This window comes from Bufo gargarizans, chromosome 10 (assembly GCF_014858855.1).
Source record: "Bufo gargarizans isolate SCDJY-AF-19 chromosome 10, ASM1485885v1, whole genome shotgun sequence".
Classification (NCBI taxonomy): Eukaryota; Metazoa; Chordata; class Amphibia; order Anura; family Bufonidae; genus Bufo; species Bufo gargarizans.
The window spans coordinates 93,825,594-93,841,849 of record NC_058089.1 but is presented as its reverse complement, the minus strand read 5'-3'; the positions used below and the strand labels follow the sequence as shown (position 1 = coordinate 93,841,849).

The 16,256-nt window shown below is 46.7% G+C and overlaps 1 protein-coding gene across 1 annotated transcript in view; it reads right to left on the bottom strand.

Moving 5' to 3' along the window:
• Window positions 1–6,180: 6,180 nt before the first annotated feature.
• HEATR3 (HEAT repeat containing 3) overlaps window positions 6,181–16,256 on the bottom strand; it is a 24,724-nt gene continuing 14,648 nt past the window's right edge. Inside the window, 6 exon segments of the mRNA XM_044269706.1 lie at window positions 6,181–7,619; window positions 8,910–9,086; window positions 11,016–11,159; window positions 11,253–11,341; window positions 14,339–14,475; window positions 15,376–15,458. Of these exon segments, the coding sequence (XP_044125641.1) occupies window positions 7,491–7,619; window positions 8,910–9,086; window positions 11,016–11,159; window positions 11,253–11,341; window positions 14,339–14,475; window positions 15,376–15,458 (759 nt within the window). The 3' untranslated portion in view covers window positions 6,181–7,490.

Genomic DNA, 16,256 nt, shown 5'->3' with positions numbered 1-16,256 from the left:
GACAGGGGGTGAATCAGGGTGATCACCCCCCTGTCACTGATCACCCCCCCTGTAAGGCTCCATTCAGACATCCGCATGATTTTTTACGGATCCATGGATACATGGATCGGATCCACAAAACGCATGCGGACGTCTGAATGGAGCCTTACAGGGGGGTTATCAATGACAGGGGATGATCAGGGTGATCACCCCCCTGTCACTGATCACCCCCCCTGTAAGGCTCCATTCAGACATCCGCATGATTTTTTACGGATCCATGGATACATGTATCGGATCCACAGAACGCATGCGGACGTCTGAATGGAGCCTTACAGGGGGGTTATCAATGACAGGGGTGATCAGGTAATCAGGGTGATCACCCCCCTGTCACTGATCACCCCCCCCTGTAAGGCTCCATTCAGACGTCCGCATGATTTTTACGGATCCATGGATACATGGATCGGATCCGTAAAAATCATGCGGACGTCTGAATGGAGCCTTACAGGGGGGTGATCAATGACAGGGGGGTGATCAATGACAGGGGGTGATCAGGGAGTGTATATGGGTGATCACCCGCCTGTCATTGATCACCCCCCTGTAAGGCTCCATTCAGACGTCCGTATGCTTTTTGCGGATCCGATCCATGTATCCGTGGATCCGTAAAAATCATACGGACGTCTGAACGGAGCCTGACAGGGGGGTGATCAATGACAGGGCGGTGATCAATGACAGGGGGGTGATCAGGGAGTTTATATGGGGTGATCATGGGTGATCAGGGGTTTATAAGGGGTTAATAAGTGACGGGGGGGGGGGGGTGTAGTGTAGTGTGGTGTTTGGTGGGACTGTACTGACCTACCTGAGTCCTCTGGTGGTCGATCCTAACAAAAGGGACCACCAGAGGACCAGGTAGGAGGTATATTAGACGCTGTTATGAAAACAGCGTCTAATATACCTGTTAGGGGTTAAAAAATTCGGATCTCCAGCCTGCCAGCGAACGATCGCCGCTGGCATGCTGGAGATCCACTCGCTTACCTTCCGTTCCTGTGCGCGCGCGTTCACAGGAAATCTCGCGTCTCGCGAGAAGACGCGTATATGCGTCCAGGAGGAATAAAGCAACCACCTCCCGGACGCATATACGCGTACAGCGGTCGGGAGGTGGTTAAAAAACCACTCCAGGACCGCCGTACACAGGATTGCGTCCTGCCGGCGGCCCTGCTCTTCTGGGTGGACGCATATACGCGTCCTCCCGCGAGAGCCGAGATTTCCTGTGAGCGCGCGCTCACAGGAACGGAAGGTAAGCGAGTGGATTTCCAGCATGCCAGCGGCGATCGCTCGCTGGCAGGCTGGAGATCCGAATTTTTTAACCCCTAACAGGTATATTAGACGCTGTTTTGATAACAGCGTCTAATATACCTCCTACCTGGTCCTCTGGTGGTCCCTTTTGTTAGGATCGACCACCAGAGGACACAGGTAGGTCAGTAAAGTCGCACCAAACACTACACTACACTACACCCCCCCCCCCCCGTCACTTATTAACCCTTTATGAACCCCTGATCACCCCCCCGACATTGATCACCCCCCCTGACATTGATCACCCCCCCTGACATTGATCACCCCCCCTGACATTGATCACCCCCCCTGACATTGATCACCCCCCCTGACATTGATCACCCCCCCTGACATTGATCACCCCCCCTGACATTGATCACCCCCCCTGACATTGATCACCCCCCCTGACATTGATCACCCCCCCTGACATTGATCACCCCCCCTGACATTGATCACCCCCCCTGACATTGATCACCCCCCCTGTCAGGCTCCGTTCAGACGTCCGTATGATTTTTACGGATCCACGGATCGGATCCGCAACACACATGCGGACGTCTGAATGGAGCCTTACAGGGGGGTGATCAATGACAGGCGGGTGATCACGCATATACACTCCCTGATCACCCCCCTGTCATTGATCACCCCCCTGTAAGGCTCCATTCAGACGTCCGCATGTGTTTTGCGGACCCGATCCATGTATCCATGATTCCGTAAAAATCATACGGACATCTGAATGGAGCCTTACAGGGGGGTGATCAATGACAGGGGGGTGATCACCCATATACACTCCCTGATCACCCCCCTGTAAGGCTCCATTCAGACGTCCGCATTATTTTTACAGATCCATGGATACATGGATCGGATCCGCAAAACACATGCGGACGTCTGAATGGAGCCTTACAGGGGGTGATCACCCATATACACTCCCTGATCACCCCCCTGTCATTGATCACCCCCCTGTAAGGCTCTATTCAGACGTCCGCATGTGTTTTGCGGATCCGATCCATGTATCAATGGATCCGTAAAAATCATGCGGACGTCTCAATTGAGCCTTACAGGGGGGGTGATCAGTGACAGGGGGGTGATCACCCTGATCACCCCCTGTCATTGATAACCCCCCTGTAAGGCTCCATTCAGACGTCCGCATGCGTTTTGCGGATCTGATCCATGTATCCGTAAAAATCATATGGACGTCTGAATGGAGCCTTACAGGGGGGTGATCAATGACAGGGGGGTGATCAGGGAGTCTATATGGGTGATCACCCCCTGTCATTGATCACCCCCCCTGTAAGGCTCCATTCAGACATTTGTTTTGGCACAAGTTAGCGGAAATTTTTTGTTTGTTTTTTCTTACTAAGGCCTCATGCACACGACCGTTGTGTGCATCCGTGGCCGTTGTGCCGTTTTCCGTTTTTTTTCGCGGACCCATTGACTTTCAATGGGTCCGTGGAAAAATCGGAAAATGCACCGTTTTGCAGCCGAGGCCGTGATCCGTGTATCCTGTCCGTCAAAAAAATAGGACCTGTCCTATTTTTTTGACGGACAACGGTTCACGGACCCATTCAAGTCAATGGGTCCGTGAAAGAACACGGATGCACACAAGATTGGCATCCGTGTCCGTGATCCGTGGCCGTAGGTTGCTTTCATACAGACGGATCCGAAGATCCGTCTGCATAAAAGCTTTTTCTGATCTAAGTTTTCACTTCGTGAAAACTCATTTCCGACAGTATATTCTAACACAGAAGCGTTCCCATGGTGATGGGGACGCTTCTAGTTAGAATACACTGCAAACTTTGTACAAGACTGCCCCCTGCTGCCTGGCAGCACCCGATCTCTTACAGGGGGATATGATAGCACAATTAACCCCTTCAGGCACCTAAAGGGGTTAATTGTACTATCATATTCCCCTGTAAGAGATCAGGGCTGCCAGGCAGCAGGGGGCAGACCACCCCCCCTCCCCAGTTTGAATATCGTTGATGGCACAGTGTGCCAACCACCATCGGCCCCCCTCCCTCCCTCTATTGTATTAAATCGTTGGTGGCACAGTGTGCCAACCACCATCGGCCCCCCTCCCTCCCTCTATTGTATTAAATCGTTGGTGGCACAGTGTGCCAACCACCATCGCCCCCCCCCCCCCTCCCTCCCCCCCTCTATAGCAGTAACATTGGTGGCAGTGTGCGGTCTCAACAGTAGAAGATTCATACTTACCTGCTTGCTGCTGCGATGTCTGTGTCCGGCCGGGAGCTCCTCCTACTGGTAAGTGACAGTTCTTTAGCAATGCACCGCACAGACCTTTCACTTACCAGTAGGAGGAGCTCCCGGCCGGACAAAGACATCGCAGCAGCAAGCAGGTAAAGTATGAATCTTCTACTGTTGAGACCGCACACTGCCACCAATGTTACTGCTATAGAGGGGGGGGGGGGGGCGATGGTGGTTGGCACACTGTGCCACCAACGATTTAATACAATAGAGGGAGGGGGGGCCGATGGTGGTTGGCACACTGTGCCACCAACGATTTAATACAATAGAGGGAGGGAGGGGGGCCGATGGTGGTTGGCACACTGTGCCACCAACGATATTCAAACTGGGGAGGGGGGGGCTGCCCCCTGCTGCCTGGCAGCCCTGATCTCTTACAGGGGAATATGCCGCACCTAAAGGGGTTAATTGTGCTATCATATCCCCCAGTAAGAGATCGGGTGCTGCCAGGCAGCAGGGGGCAGTCTTGTACAAAGTTTGTAGTGTATTCTAACCTGAAGCGTCCCCATCACCATGGGAACGCCTCTGTGTTAGAATATACTGTCGGATCTGAGGTTCACGAAGTAGCTCATATCCGACAGTATATTCTAACATAGAGGCGTTCCCATGGTGATGGGGACGCTTCAAGTTAAAATATACCATCGGATTGGAGAAAACTCCAATCCGATGGTATAAAAGAACTCCAGACTTTACATTGAAAGTCAATGGGGACGGATCCGTTTGAAATGGCACCATATTGTGTCAACATCAAACGGATCCGTCCCCATTGACTTGCATTGAAATTCAGGACGGATCCGTTTGGCTCCGCACGGCCAGGCGGACACCAAAACGACTTTTTTTTCATGTCCGTGGATCCTCCAAAAATCAAGGAAGACCCACGGACGAAAAAACGGTCACGGATCACGGACCCCGTTTTTGCGGACCGTGAAAAAAAACGGTCGTGTGCATGAGGCCTAAGTCTCATATTCCACTAACTTGTGTCAAAAAATAAAATCTCACATGGACGCACCATACCCCTCACGGAATCCAAATGCGTAAACATTTTTAGACATTTATATTCCAGACTTCTTCTCACGCTTTAGGGCCCCTAAAAAGCCAGGGCAGTATAAATACCCCACATGTGACCCCATTTCGGAAAGAAGACACCCCAAGGTATTCCGTGAGGGGCATATTGAGTCCATGAAAGATTGAAATTTTTGTCCTAAGTTAGCGGAAAGGGAGACTTTGTGAGAAAAAAAAAAAAAAAAAAAAAAAATCAATATCCGCTAACTTATGCAAAAAAAAAAAAATTCTAGGAACTCGCCATGCCCCTCATTGAATACCTTGGGGTGTCTTCTTTCCAAAGTGGGGTCACATGTGGGGTATTTATATTGCCCTGGCTTTTTAGGGGCCCGAAAGTGTGAGAAGAAGTCTGGGATCCAAATGTCTAAAAATGCCCTCCTAAAAGGAATATGTGCCCCTTTGCCCACCTTGGCTGCAAAAAAGTGTCACACATGTGGTATCGCCGTACTCAGGAGAAGTTGGGGAATGTGTTTTGGGGTGTCATTTTACATATACCCATGCTGGGTGAGAGAAATATCTTGGCAAAAGACAACTTTTCCAATTTTTTTATACAAAGTTGGCATTTGACCAAGATATTTTTCTCACCCAGCATGGGTATATGTAAAATGACACCCCAAAACACATTCCCCAGGGGGCACATATTCCAAAAGTGCACCTTTTGGATTTCACCGGTCATTTTTTACACATTTCGATTGCAAAGTTCTTCTCACACATTTGGGCCCCTAAATTGCCAGGGCAGTATAACTACCCCACAAGTGACCCCATTTTGGAAAGAAGACACCCCAAGGTATTCCGTGAGGGGCACGGCGAGTTCCTAGAATTTTTTGTCGCAAGTTAGTGGAATATGAGACTTTGTAAGAAAAAAATAAAAATAAAAAATCATCATCATTTTCCGCTAACTTGTGACAAAAAATAAAAAGTTCTATGAACTCACTATGCCCATCAGCGAATACCTTAGGGTGTCTACGTTCCGAAATGGGGTAATTTGTGGGGTTTTTCTACTGTCTGGGCATTGTAGAACCTCAGGAAACATGACAGGTGCTCAGAAAGTCAGAGCTGCTTCAAAAAGCGGAAATTCACATTTTTGTACCATAGTTTGTAAACGCTATAACTTTTACCCAAACCATTTTTTTTTTTGCCCAAACATTTTTTTTTTAATCAAAGACATGTAGAACTATAAATTTAGCGAAAAATTTATATATGGATGTCGTTTTTTTTGCAAAATTTTACAGCTGAAAGTGAAAAATGTTATTTTTTTGCAAAAAAATCGTTACATTTCGATTAATAACAAAAAAAGTAAAAATGTCAGCAGCAATAAAATACCACCAAATGAAAGCTCCATTAGTGAGAAGAAAAGGAGGTAAAATTCATTTGGGTGGTAAGTTGCATGACCGAGCGATAAACGGTGAAAGGAGTGTAGTGCCGAAGTGTAAAAAGTGCTCTGGTCATGAAGGGGGTTTCAGCTAGCGGGGCTGAAGTGGTTAAGAGTCTTGTGCCCCCCCCAAAAAAAAAAAAAAAAAAAAAAAAAAAAAAAAAAAGGAATGAAAAGTTTAGTTCAAATAGATTGTTTTTTTTATTGTTTCCATTGGCATCACATTCGTATATTGCATCAATCCCATGATGAAAATATATATATGTTTTGAAATAGAAAATTCCTTCCCCCTGAAAGGCAAGGTTATTTCAGAGCGATCGAGTCCAGCAAGAGATGTACAGTAGCAATACTTGGCATGACCTTTCAGTTTACAAGTTTCAATGAGTGAACAAATGTAAAATTTTCATGATTGTAGATTATGGAGATTTTTGCAAAGGATTAAAAATCTGTCGCTTATTGCAACTCTTGTATGCGTGCCATGTCAGTCTGCACTGTGGATTTCACCCACAGATTCTATAGATGAAAACCAATTGATAGCAGCATACCTGAGAGTCCTTCATTCTACCCGTCACGGTCTAGGCACGTGTGCACTAAGCGATTCCGTATATCTGCTCAGTCATAGAAGCAGAACGAACACGACGGATGCGCCAGATCTGGTACATGATGGTCGCCGACAGCGTCCAAACGACACCACTGTAAGGGGCCATCATTTTAGCACGCTGCGCTATTCCGTTTGCCTTTTTTTAACAAAATCTATCAATCAGAGGTGGAATGCGACTGAACACAGCCCAAGGCCTCACGCACACAGCCGCATCCAGATTTCGGTACACAAAATATTGCTGCCTTCCGTGTGCATTCCGTATTTTTCTTACTCCCATCAATAGAGAGGACTGTTCTCATCTGTAATACGGACAAGAATAGGACATTTTTTATCGTTTGCGGGACAAACACACCGGTCCACAAAAAATACGGATGTGTGCATGGCCCTATTGAAATGAATGGGTCAGCGATCCGAAAAAAAAAAAAAAGACGGTAGATAGCACACAGATGAAAATAAGTCATGTGCATGAGGCTCTATTGGTATCATGTGCTACCGATTTTACCGACTCTCAGGTATCTGTATGTGGGCACTGCCAGACCCGTTCATGATGTTGGGTCAGTAAAAAATTCCTCAAAATGTTCACTGCACTGTCGCTTACGTTACTAAAAGCCTTCCATACATCAAGAGTGCACATCGGTTTTGCAGTCCAGAGGTGCAAACCCTTGGCAATTCATTTTGAAATCGTGAAAAGGCAAAACCCCTGAAAACTAACGAGAATATACAGCATCTCAGGCCCGGGTGGCAAAGGACATTCAGCTTTTGGAATATTTAGGGGCCGATCTACAGATACTGGAGAAATAGACCTCACAGATCTGCAGTTTTATGAAACAAACATCTGTCCGAATGGTCCTGGCCTTCTCGATGGGACGCACAGGGCATCCGTTCTTCCTTCTACATTCGGTTCCTAAACTTTCTCTCTACCGTCTCCAGGTAAGGTATGAAGCGCCTGAGATTGGTTCTTACGTTATCCAGGACGCATAACTGGTCAGTGCTGTACTTCTCTCGGCCTTCTTTACGAAGCTGTTGGGAGACATGAATACAGACAAGAGATGAGGTCCAGGTCCACTGCGGTTTCACAATAGCGCTGCGAACAAGAAAACTCAGCTATATTCAGCCAAGTGTGAGCCACGTTCTCTCCACCCTTGAAACTGATCAGTCATAGGAAGACACGCACGGATTACTTTAGTTCAGTTCTTTTAAAGCGACCCTCTGGTTCACGGAAAAAAAATAAAGGGTTTCTGTCACCCCAATTTTCGCTATTAAACAGGCTGATGTTACGGATGGGAAAATGTCACCTGAAATTAACTCTGCATTTCTTTTATTTAAGTATGCCCCCGTTTTCGTGCAATTTTAATTATATGCAAATGAGCCTCTAGAAGCACCTGCTCCTAGAGGCTCCGTTCGCCCACATCATTTCCACGCCCTTCTGTCTTGATTGACAGGGCCAGGCCAGCGTCGGTTCTCCTGCTGGCCCCGCCTGCCGTGTAAATTTCGGGCCTGCGCCATCCCGTTCAGTATTTGGCGCGGGCGCAGTGAGAAAGCGGGACGGACCGTACATGGTGTGCTGCCTGCATTTTTTGCAGCCCCATTAAAATCAAAGGGTCCGCATCCGATCTACAATAAATGCAGGTCGGATGAGGACCAAAAATATGGTTGTGTGAATGGGCCTAACTAGGGAACGAACAGAACACTCACATGGAGCCCCTCTTTACAGCTAAAGATCTGATGGTTCCTGGACTCCTCTTGGCCATTCCATGATGGCCGCAACTCTTCTCAGACGACCTGAGGCACGCTGTACATTGGTAGCCCAGGACACTTCCTGCTTGTCCAGCCCTACTTTTGTATTGGCCGGCACTGATCACGTGACTCAGTGATGTCCAATCCAAGGGCAGCAGGAATGGTCTTGGACTACCAAATGCACAGGGTGCTTCAGGCAGTCTGAGAAGCGCTGCGGCCATCATGGAAGGCAGAAGAGGAGCCCGGGAATCAGCAAATCTGCAACTAAAAACAATGAAAAAGAGGAGAGCTCCCCGCAAGTGTTCTGTTCTTTCCCCAGCAAATGCAAATTGTTTTTCTGGAACCGGAGGGTCGCCTTAAACTTCTGCAAAAAAGTATCCACAATACCAGCACATATTCCACAATAAAGTCACACATATAAAAGTGCGTCCAACACCATAATGGCGCTGCCACTCAATGATTTGGGCACGGAGCTTCAGGCGTCTTTGCCTAAATATTGTCTTTGATCACGTGTGGTCGCATAACTAACAGAACGTAATTTACTGTATAGAGCCATAAATCTAAAGACTGTACCTTTGATTTAAAAGCCGGCTGTATTTTTTTAAGGGCCTGGAGCAGGTTTATCTCCACCGCAGCCTTCTCAGCTTCATCACCATCAGCAAACACATCAAAGATGGCGTCTAGCGCCCCTCCAGATACTACCAGGGAGACATCGCCTGCAGCAATTCCAAGGAGGAAGTTTCCTATGAGCTGAAAAGAAAGTTATAATAAACCACTAAACAAGTCTACAAGCATAAGGGCTCATGCACACAAACATGTGCCGCCAGTTCCATGAATGCACGGGCACGGTCTGTGTGGCTGGTGCAAACGGATGAAGACCAATTCAACTTGAAAGGGTCCATCCACACTGCAAAAAAAAAATTAATAATCTTTTTGGGCGGTGCAGAGGCACGGACAGAAAAAAACAGGGAAGCGATCCGTATTGCTTCTGCGGGGTTCCGTGCCTCCGTTCCGCACTGTGGACCCATTTAAGTGAATGGGTCCGCATTGGTGAGGCGGTACGGTGCACAAACGGCCGATGCCTGTATACCGCGGAGCCAACAACGGTCGTGTGCATGAACCCTAAGGGTCAGGCCAAGCAGTCATCTGCATGCAATTCCCCTGAACGGGAGCAGCGCTGCAGTAACTACGCTAAAGACGGAGCTACGTGGTGCCACCACTGGAGCCAATGCAGGACAGCTGATGAGTGATTGGCACAAGACACCTGCCAATCTGACATTGATCGCCTAGCCGCATGCACTGCCTCCTCTCCATTCACTACTATGGAATTTCCAAAAATAGCCAAGCCCCATAGCAGCAAACTGAGAAGGTCATGCAAGTGCCGCATCCTTTCCATTCACTGCAGGGCCCCATTCTTGAGATAGGGTCTCACCACTGCCATAAATGTCCAGATAGGACAACCTCTGCAATATTCCCAGTCTCAAGTGTCATAAGGTTAACGAGTGATATCTACACATGGCTGTATTAAAAGGGAAGAAGAAGTCACCAGTTTATGCTGCCCTATCTGAAAGCAGCATAAACTGATGACAGATGCTGAACAAACTGCTGGGTCACTGCAGTGTAGCGATGCCCACTAAAAGGGATTATGCCACGAATGATGCAAAAAATGAAGATCAGACATCATATATAGGGATGAGCGAATCGACTTCGATTTACATAAAACTTTGTCCTAATACTGTACGGAACAGGAGCTCTGTACAGTATTAGAATGTATTGGCTCCGATGAGCAGAAGCTATTGCTTCGCGAAGTCTTGCGAGACTTTGCATAATAACCTCATAAACCATTTCCCGAACTCTGGTTTTAATTCCAATGTTCCACTCGGGAAATGTTTTTTTTACAGTACAAATTAAATTTATGACGTTATTACGAAGCAATAACTTCAGCTCATCGGAGCCAATACATTCTAATATTGTACGGAGCTCCTGTTCCGTACAGTATTAGAACAAAGTTTTATGCGAATCGACTTCGGATGAAACATCCCTAATCATATAGCACATGACAATCTCTTTCTAACAAAGCTGGAACCAGCCCTGTACCTCACACCCATTCATTTCGGCAATTCTTTTGCTCGATTTATTTCAGGCTGGCCGCTCAGGGGGCGCGTCCTTTCCGCTGTAGCTCTTTCCGTGTAACTGCCACAGCTTCTAACAGACAGTGACAGTTGAACATTTAAACTGAGCATGTGTGACCACCTAAGTCAGATGAACCAAAAAAATAAGGAAAAGAAACCGTGGGTCGGCGCCATGCAGATACAATTTATTGAATAACCCTCAAAATGGTGCCGTTAAAGGGGTTCTCTGGGCTCCGAATATTAATGACCTATCCTCAGTATAGTTTCTGGCACCGCAGCAGCCCAAACCTGCTAATCAGTGGGGATTCTGGCTATATCTGATATAGTCATCAACAGCTTTTTCGCTAGGGTCTGGTTAGCGGGCAGGATAGTATTGTATGCTCTACAGCGCTAGCGAGAGATTCATTCTCACGCATGTATTATGGTTATGGCGCACAGGGGCAGCCCACGAACGTGTCGTCAGTGATGACGGACATGTGCACTGTGGGTTGTAACTGCGTTAGGATCAAGGCACAATGCATAAGAAAGGACTTCAGATATACTGTACCTTCAGCGTGTCGGCCGTGCCGTCGCCTTTCGCCAGTACGCTGCCTGTAACCCCGATGATGCTGACTGCATTCACCCTCGTGCTGGCGTTGCTGCTCTGCACACAAGCTTCAGCAAAGCTCATCACCTGTTCTGCAGTCATACTCTGCAAGAGGAAGCCAGCAAATCATCTGGAAACCTTTTTATTTTGTTCAGCGAGTCCTATTTTCTATCTAAGGAGTAACTCTCAGACAAATACCTGCGGTATTCCCTTAGACGCCATGGTCTGTAGTAATGCTCGTACAGCGCTGGACGCCGCCTCCAAAAATTCATCCTGTTTTGGGCCATCTAAATGTAAGAAAACAAACATAAAAGTAGTAACCATACCTCACATTAGCAAGGCGTAGCGCTGTGTCTTCTAGTGCGGTTCAGGACTACTCGCTGGAATACGGCTCCGTTGCAGTACCGGACACAACGTATGGCGCTGGACTAGTCGCAGTCTGAAGGGGTACTCCCATCTGGGACATTGACGGCATGTCGCTAGGATGTGGGTGTGGGTCCCTCACCTTTCTCCTGTACAGCCACCCTCCATTCATGCTATGGGAGTTCTGAAAATAGACGGCTATTTTCCAGCAGCCTCATAGTGCTGGAGGGTGGCCGCTCTTGCCTGGCTTGTTCTCCATTCACCACGATGAGACCTTCAATAATAGACGAGTGTGTAAATGGAGAGCAAGGCTCGTCCCAGTCATGGCCTCCTATTGTCTGATACCCCCCGGATGCAGCGGCGCCGTGCGTGGATCAGGAGCTACACGGGTGTCGGGAAGCGGGATAAGTACAACCTATGAGGTGCCCAGGCATTGGAGAGGGGGATCATTGTAGGGGTTGGATAACCCCTTTAATAAACTATAGGCACTTATGTCCTTCGTGCTGGCGATGCGCCGAGAATATGGCCACGATGGACTATCCCATCCATCAGCAGCACAAGGGCATGCAGAGTACCCAGTGTAAGTAGACCGAGGGCACTGATGTACGGGATTCCACCAGTGCAGTGCCGGCACGCAGGTCAGGGGATATCAGTGCTGATAGTTCTTTAATCATTATTACTAGCGGTATATACAGACGTGGACAAAATTGTTGGTACCCTTTGGTCAATGAAAGAAAAAGTCACAATGGTCACAGAAATAACTTTAATCTGACAAAAGTAATAATAAATTTAAATTCTATAAATGTTAACCAATGAAAGTCAGACATTGTTTTTCAACCATGCTTCAACAGAATTATGTAAAAAAATAAACTCATGAAACAGGCATGGACAAAAATGATGGTACCCCTAGAAAACACAGAACATAATGTGACCAAAGGGACATGTTAATTCAAGGTGTGTCCACTAATTAGCATCACAGGTGTCTACAACCTTGTAATCAGCCATTGGGCCTATATATATGGCTCCAGGTAATCACTGTGTTGTTTGGTGATATGGTGTGTACCACACTCGACATGGACCAGAGGAAGCAAAGGAAAGAGCTGTCTCAAGAGATCAGAAAGAAAATTATAGACAAGCATGTTAAAGGTAAAGGCTATAAGACCATCTCCAAGCAACTAGATGTTCCTGTGAGTACAGTTGCACATATTATTCATAAGTTTAAGATCCATGGGACTGTAGCCAACCTCCCTGGACGTGGCCGCAGGAGGAAAATTGATGACAAATCTAAGAGACGGATAATCCGAATGGTAACAAAAGAGCCTAGAAAGACTTCTAAAGAGATTCAAGGTGAACTTCATGCTCAAGGAACATCAGTGTCAGATCGCACCATCCGTCGTTGTTTGAGCCAAAGTGGACTACATGGGAGACGACCAAGGAGGACACCATTGTTGAAAACGAATCATAAAAAAGCAAGACTGGAATATGCCAAACTACATGTTGACAAGCCACAAAGCTTCTGGGAGAATGTCCTGTGGACAGATGAGACAAAAATCGAAGTTTTTGCCAAGGCACATCAGCTGTATGTTCACAGACGAAAAAATGAAGCATATCAAGAAAAGAACACTGTCCCTACTGTGAAACATGGAGGAGGCTCTGTTATGTTCTGGGGCTGCTTTGCTGCGTCTGGCACAGGGTGTCTTGAATCTGTGCAGGGTACAATGAAATCTCAAGACTATCAAGGAATTCTAGAGAGAAATGTACTAGCCAGTGTCAGAAAGCTTGGTCTCAGTCGCAGGTCATGGGTCTTGCAACAGGACAATGACCCAAAACACACCGCTAAAAACACCCAAGAATGGCTAAGAGGAAAAAATTGGACTATTCTAAAGTGGCCTTCTATGAGCCCTGACCTCAATCCTATTGAGCATCTTTGGAAGGAGCTGAAACATGCAGTCTGGAAAAGGCACCCTTCAAACCGGACACAACTGGAGCAGTTTGCTCATGAGGAGTGGGCCAAAATACCTGCTGAGAGGTGCAGATGTCTCATTGACAGTTACAGGAAGCGTTTGATTGCAGTGATTGCCTCAAAAGGTTGCGCAACAAAATATTAAGTTAGGGGTACCATCATTTTTGTCCATGCCTGTTTCATGAGTTTATTTTTTTACATAATTCTGTTGAAGCATGGTTGAAAAACAATGTCTGACTTTCATTGGTTAACATTTATAGAATTTTAATTTATTATTACTTTTGTCAGATTAAAGTTATTTCTGTGACCATTGTGACTTTTTCTTTCATTGACCAAAGGGTACCAACAATTTTGTCCACGTCTGTATGTCCTGTTTCGTGCACATGTGCCAACCCCTTTAAAGCTACTGCTGTGTGACAGATTCCCTTCAAGGCCCGTTTACACGGACAAATATTGGACCAATTATTAGGAGTGAACATAAGTACGAATGCTCCTCACGTAAATGTCACCCATAATCCGAAGAATTAGCAAAACGCTCATTTGTCTTGTGATTATTTAAGCAGCACATAAAATCATCATCTCATTGCCCTGTATAAATAGGGATATGCTGACAAACAGTGAAACTGTATGGGGATAAACAATTGTATTAGTGATCATTCATCCCCATTCCGAGGGATTGTTGCACACAACTTCAGCTTGGGGGCATATCGCTGGCTGGAGGACCCCACCAAGTGCACGTGTAACCACCCTCCATTCATTTCTATGGGGCCGATGGAAATAGCCGTGCTAGCGCTCCGTTCTCGGTGTAGGTGCGGGTCCCGCACATATCCGGCAAGGGGGGCATACCATTGTCCGAGATGGGAAAACCCCTTTAACGACCTGGAGCTAATGGTTCAGTATCTATCATAAGCTGCTGTTCAGCCCCTCGTCCATGGTTTACCAAGAAACCTTATCTTACCGGTTTGCGTGAAGACCAGTTCTGAAAGATGCTGAGCGAGTTCCTGCAGCGCAGACGCTCCTCCTAAGCTCTCGATGTCCAGCATGGACAAGACGTTATGCAGGCAGGTCAGGGCTCTATGCTGGACAGTGCACATCCTAAAACACATGGAGAAGAACCTTTAGGTCCCTTTCACACGAGCGTGATTTCCGCGCGGGTGCCATGCGTGACGTGAACGCATAGCACCCGCACTGAATCCGGCAACATTCATTTCAATGGGGCTGTGTACATGAGCGTTTTTTTTCACGCATCACTTCTGCAATGCTTTGAAATCGCAGCATGTTCTATATTCTGCGTTTGTAACGCAGGACAGGCCCCATAGAAGTGAATGGGGCTGCGTGAAAAACGCATTGCATCCGCAAGCAAGTGCGGGTGCGATGCGTTTTTCACTGATGGTTGCTAAGAGACGTTGTTTGTAAACCTTCAGTTTTTTATCACGCGCGTGAAAAACGCATCAAAACGCATCGCACCCACGCGGAAAAAACTAAACAACTAAACGCAATCGCAGACAAAACTGACTTGTTTTAGTGCCAAAATCGCAGCATTTTCACTGAACGCATCCGGATCAAATCCGTCACGCCCGTGTGAAACCAGCCTTACTCAGCAGTCTACCCTATGCTGGTAACCACTTGGCAAATGATCACTAGATGAAAAATGTTTGTCAGAAATTGATGCAGTTTTCACCTCCTGGTCCTGTCAAAGTGGAGAGCGGAGAGCCTCTAGGTGTAACGGCAACGCCCCCGTTGCTCCTAGAGGATCATTTGCATATAATAAAACATTTTTCTCAGCAATGCAGACACATATGAACATGGGACCAACACAGATGTCTTCAGCTGCCAAGCGCACATGTAACAGGTCAGCCAGTGTCATAGGTACAAATCTGCTGACAGGTGTCCTTTAAGTAACAGACTACAGACTACTGCTATTGACACAATCTTTCCAGTCTTCAACACAATCTCCCACCCAAAAAATAAAAATAATAATAATATATATATTACTTTGCAATTAACGGTTTCCATGCAGAGTTGTTTCTACATATTTCTAAAGCAGCAGCATCTGGAAAATGGGTCTTTTCAAGCACCTAATGGAGTAAAAGTAAACCAAAAATTAGACCAAACCATTAAAAGGGTTGTCTCACTTCAGCAAATGGCACTGATCATGTAGAGAACGTTAATACCAGGCACTCACTAATGTATTGGGATTGTCCATATTGCTTCCTTTGCTGTCCGGATTCATTTTTCCATCACATGACACAGGGCTCATTTCCAGGAGTTACGACCACCGCTGCAGTGCAGATAGGAGGTGGTCGGGACGGGAGCTGCTGTGCATGTGTGCTTATGTGCTCTCCCACGGTCCCGGCCACCAAAGAAGCCAGCACTTTTTCCTATAGTGTGCAAGCACGACCACCGCTCCTGGAAACAAGCAGCGTATGATGTCGTGGAAAAAATGAATCCCAGCCAGCAAAGGAGGCAATATGGACAATCACAATACATTAGTAAGTGCCTTGTATTAACTATCTACATGATCAATGCCATTTGCTGAAGTGAGACAACCCTTTATTTCAGAAAAATAACACATTTTCAGTTCATCTGCACATTAAAAATTCCAAAAAACAAAAACATAAGCTAAAAACCTGTAAGATGTACGCATACTATTACATTCATGGACCGGCTATGCTCTGTAGGGCTCGGTATTATCCGGCAGAATTAAAGGCAATAATAACCGCTTCAACACAACTCTGGGGAAGGGGTCACCTATAGTTTTTTCCGCCAGTTAAAAATCAGATGATCGTGACACGTAACCTTTTTCTAATCTGTTTATTTTTGGATTGTAGATTTCTATTCTATTTCCTGAACAAGAAGGGGCGGCCATCTTGCCT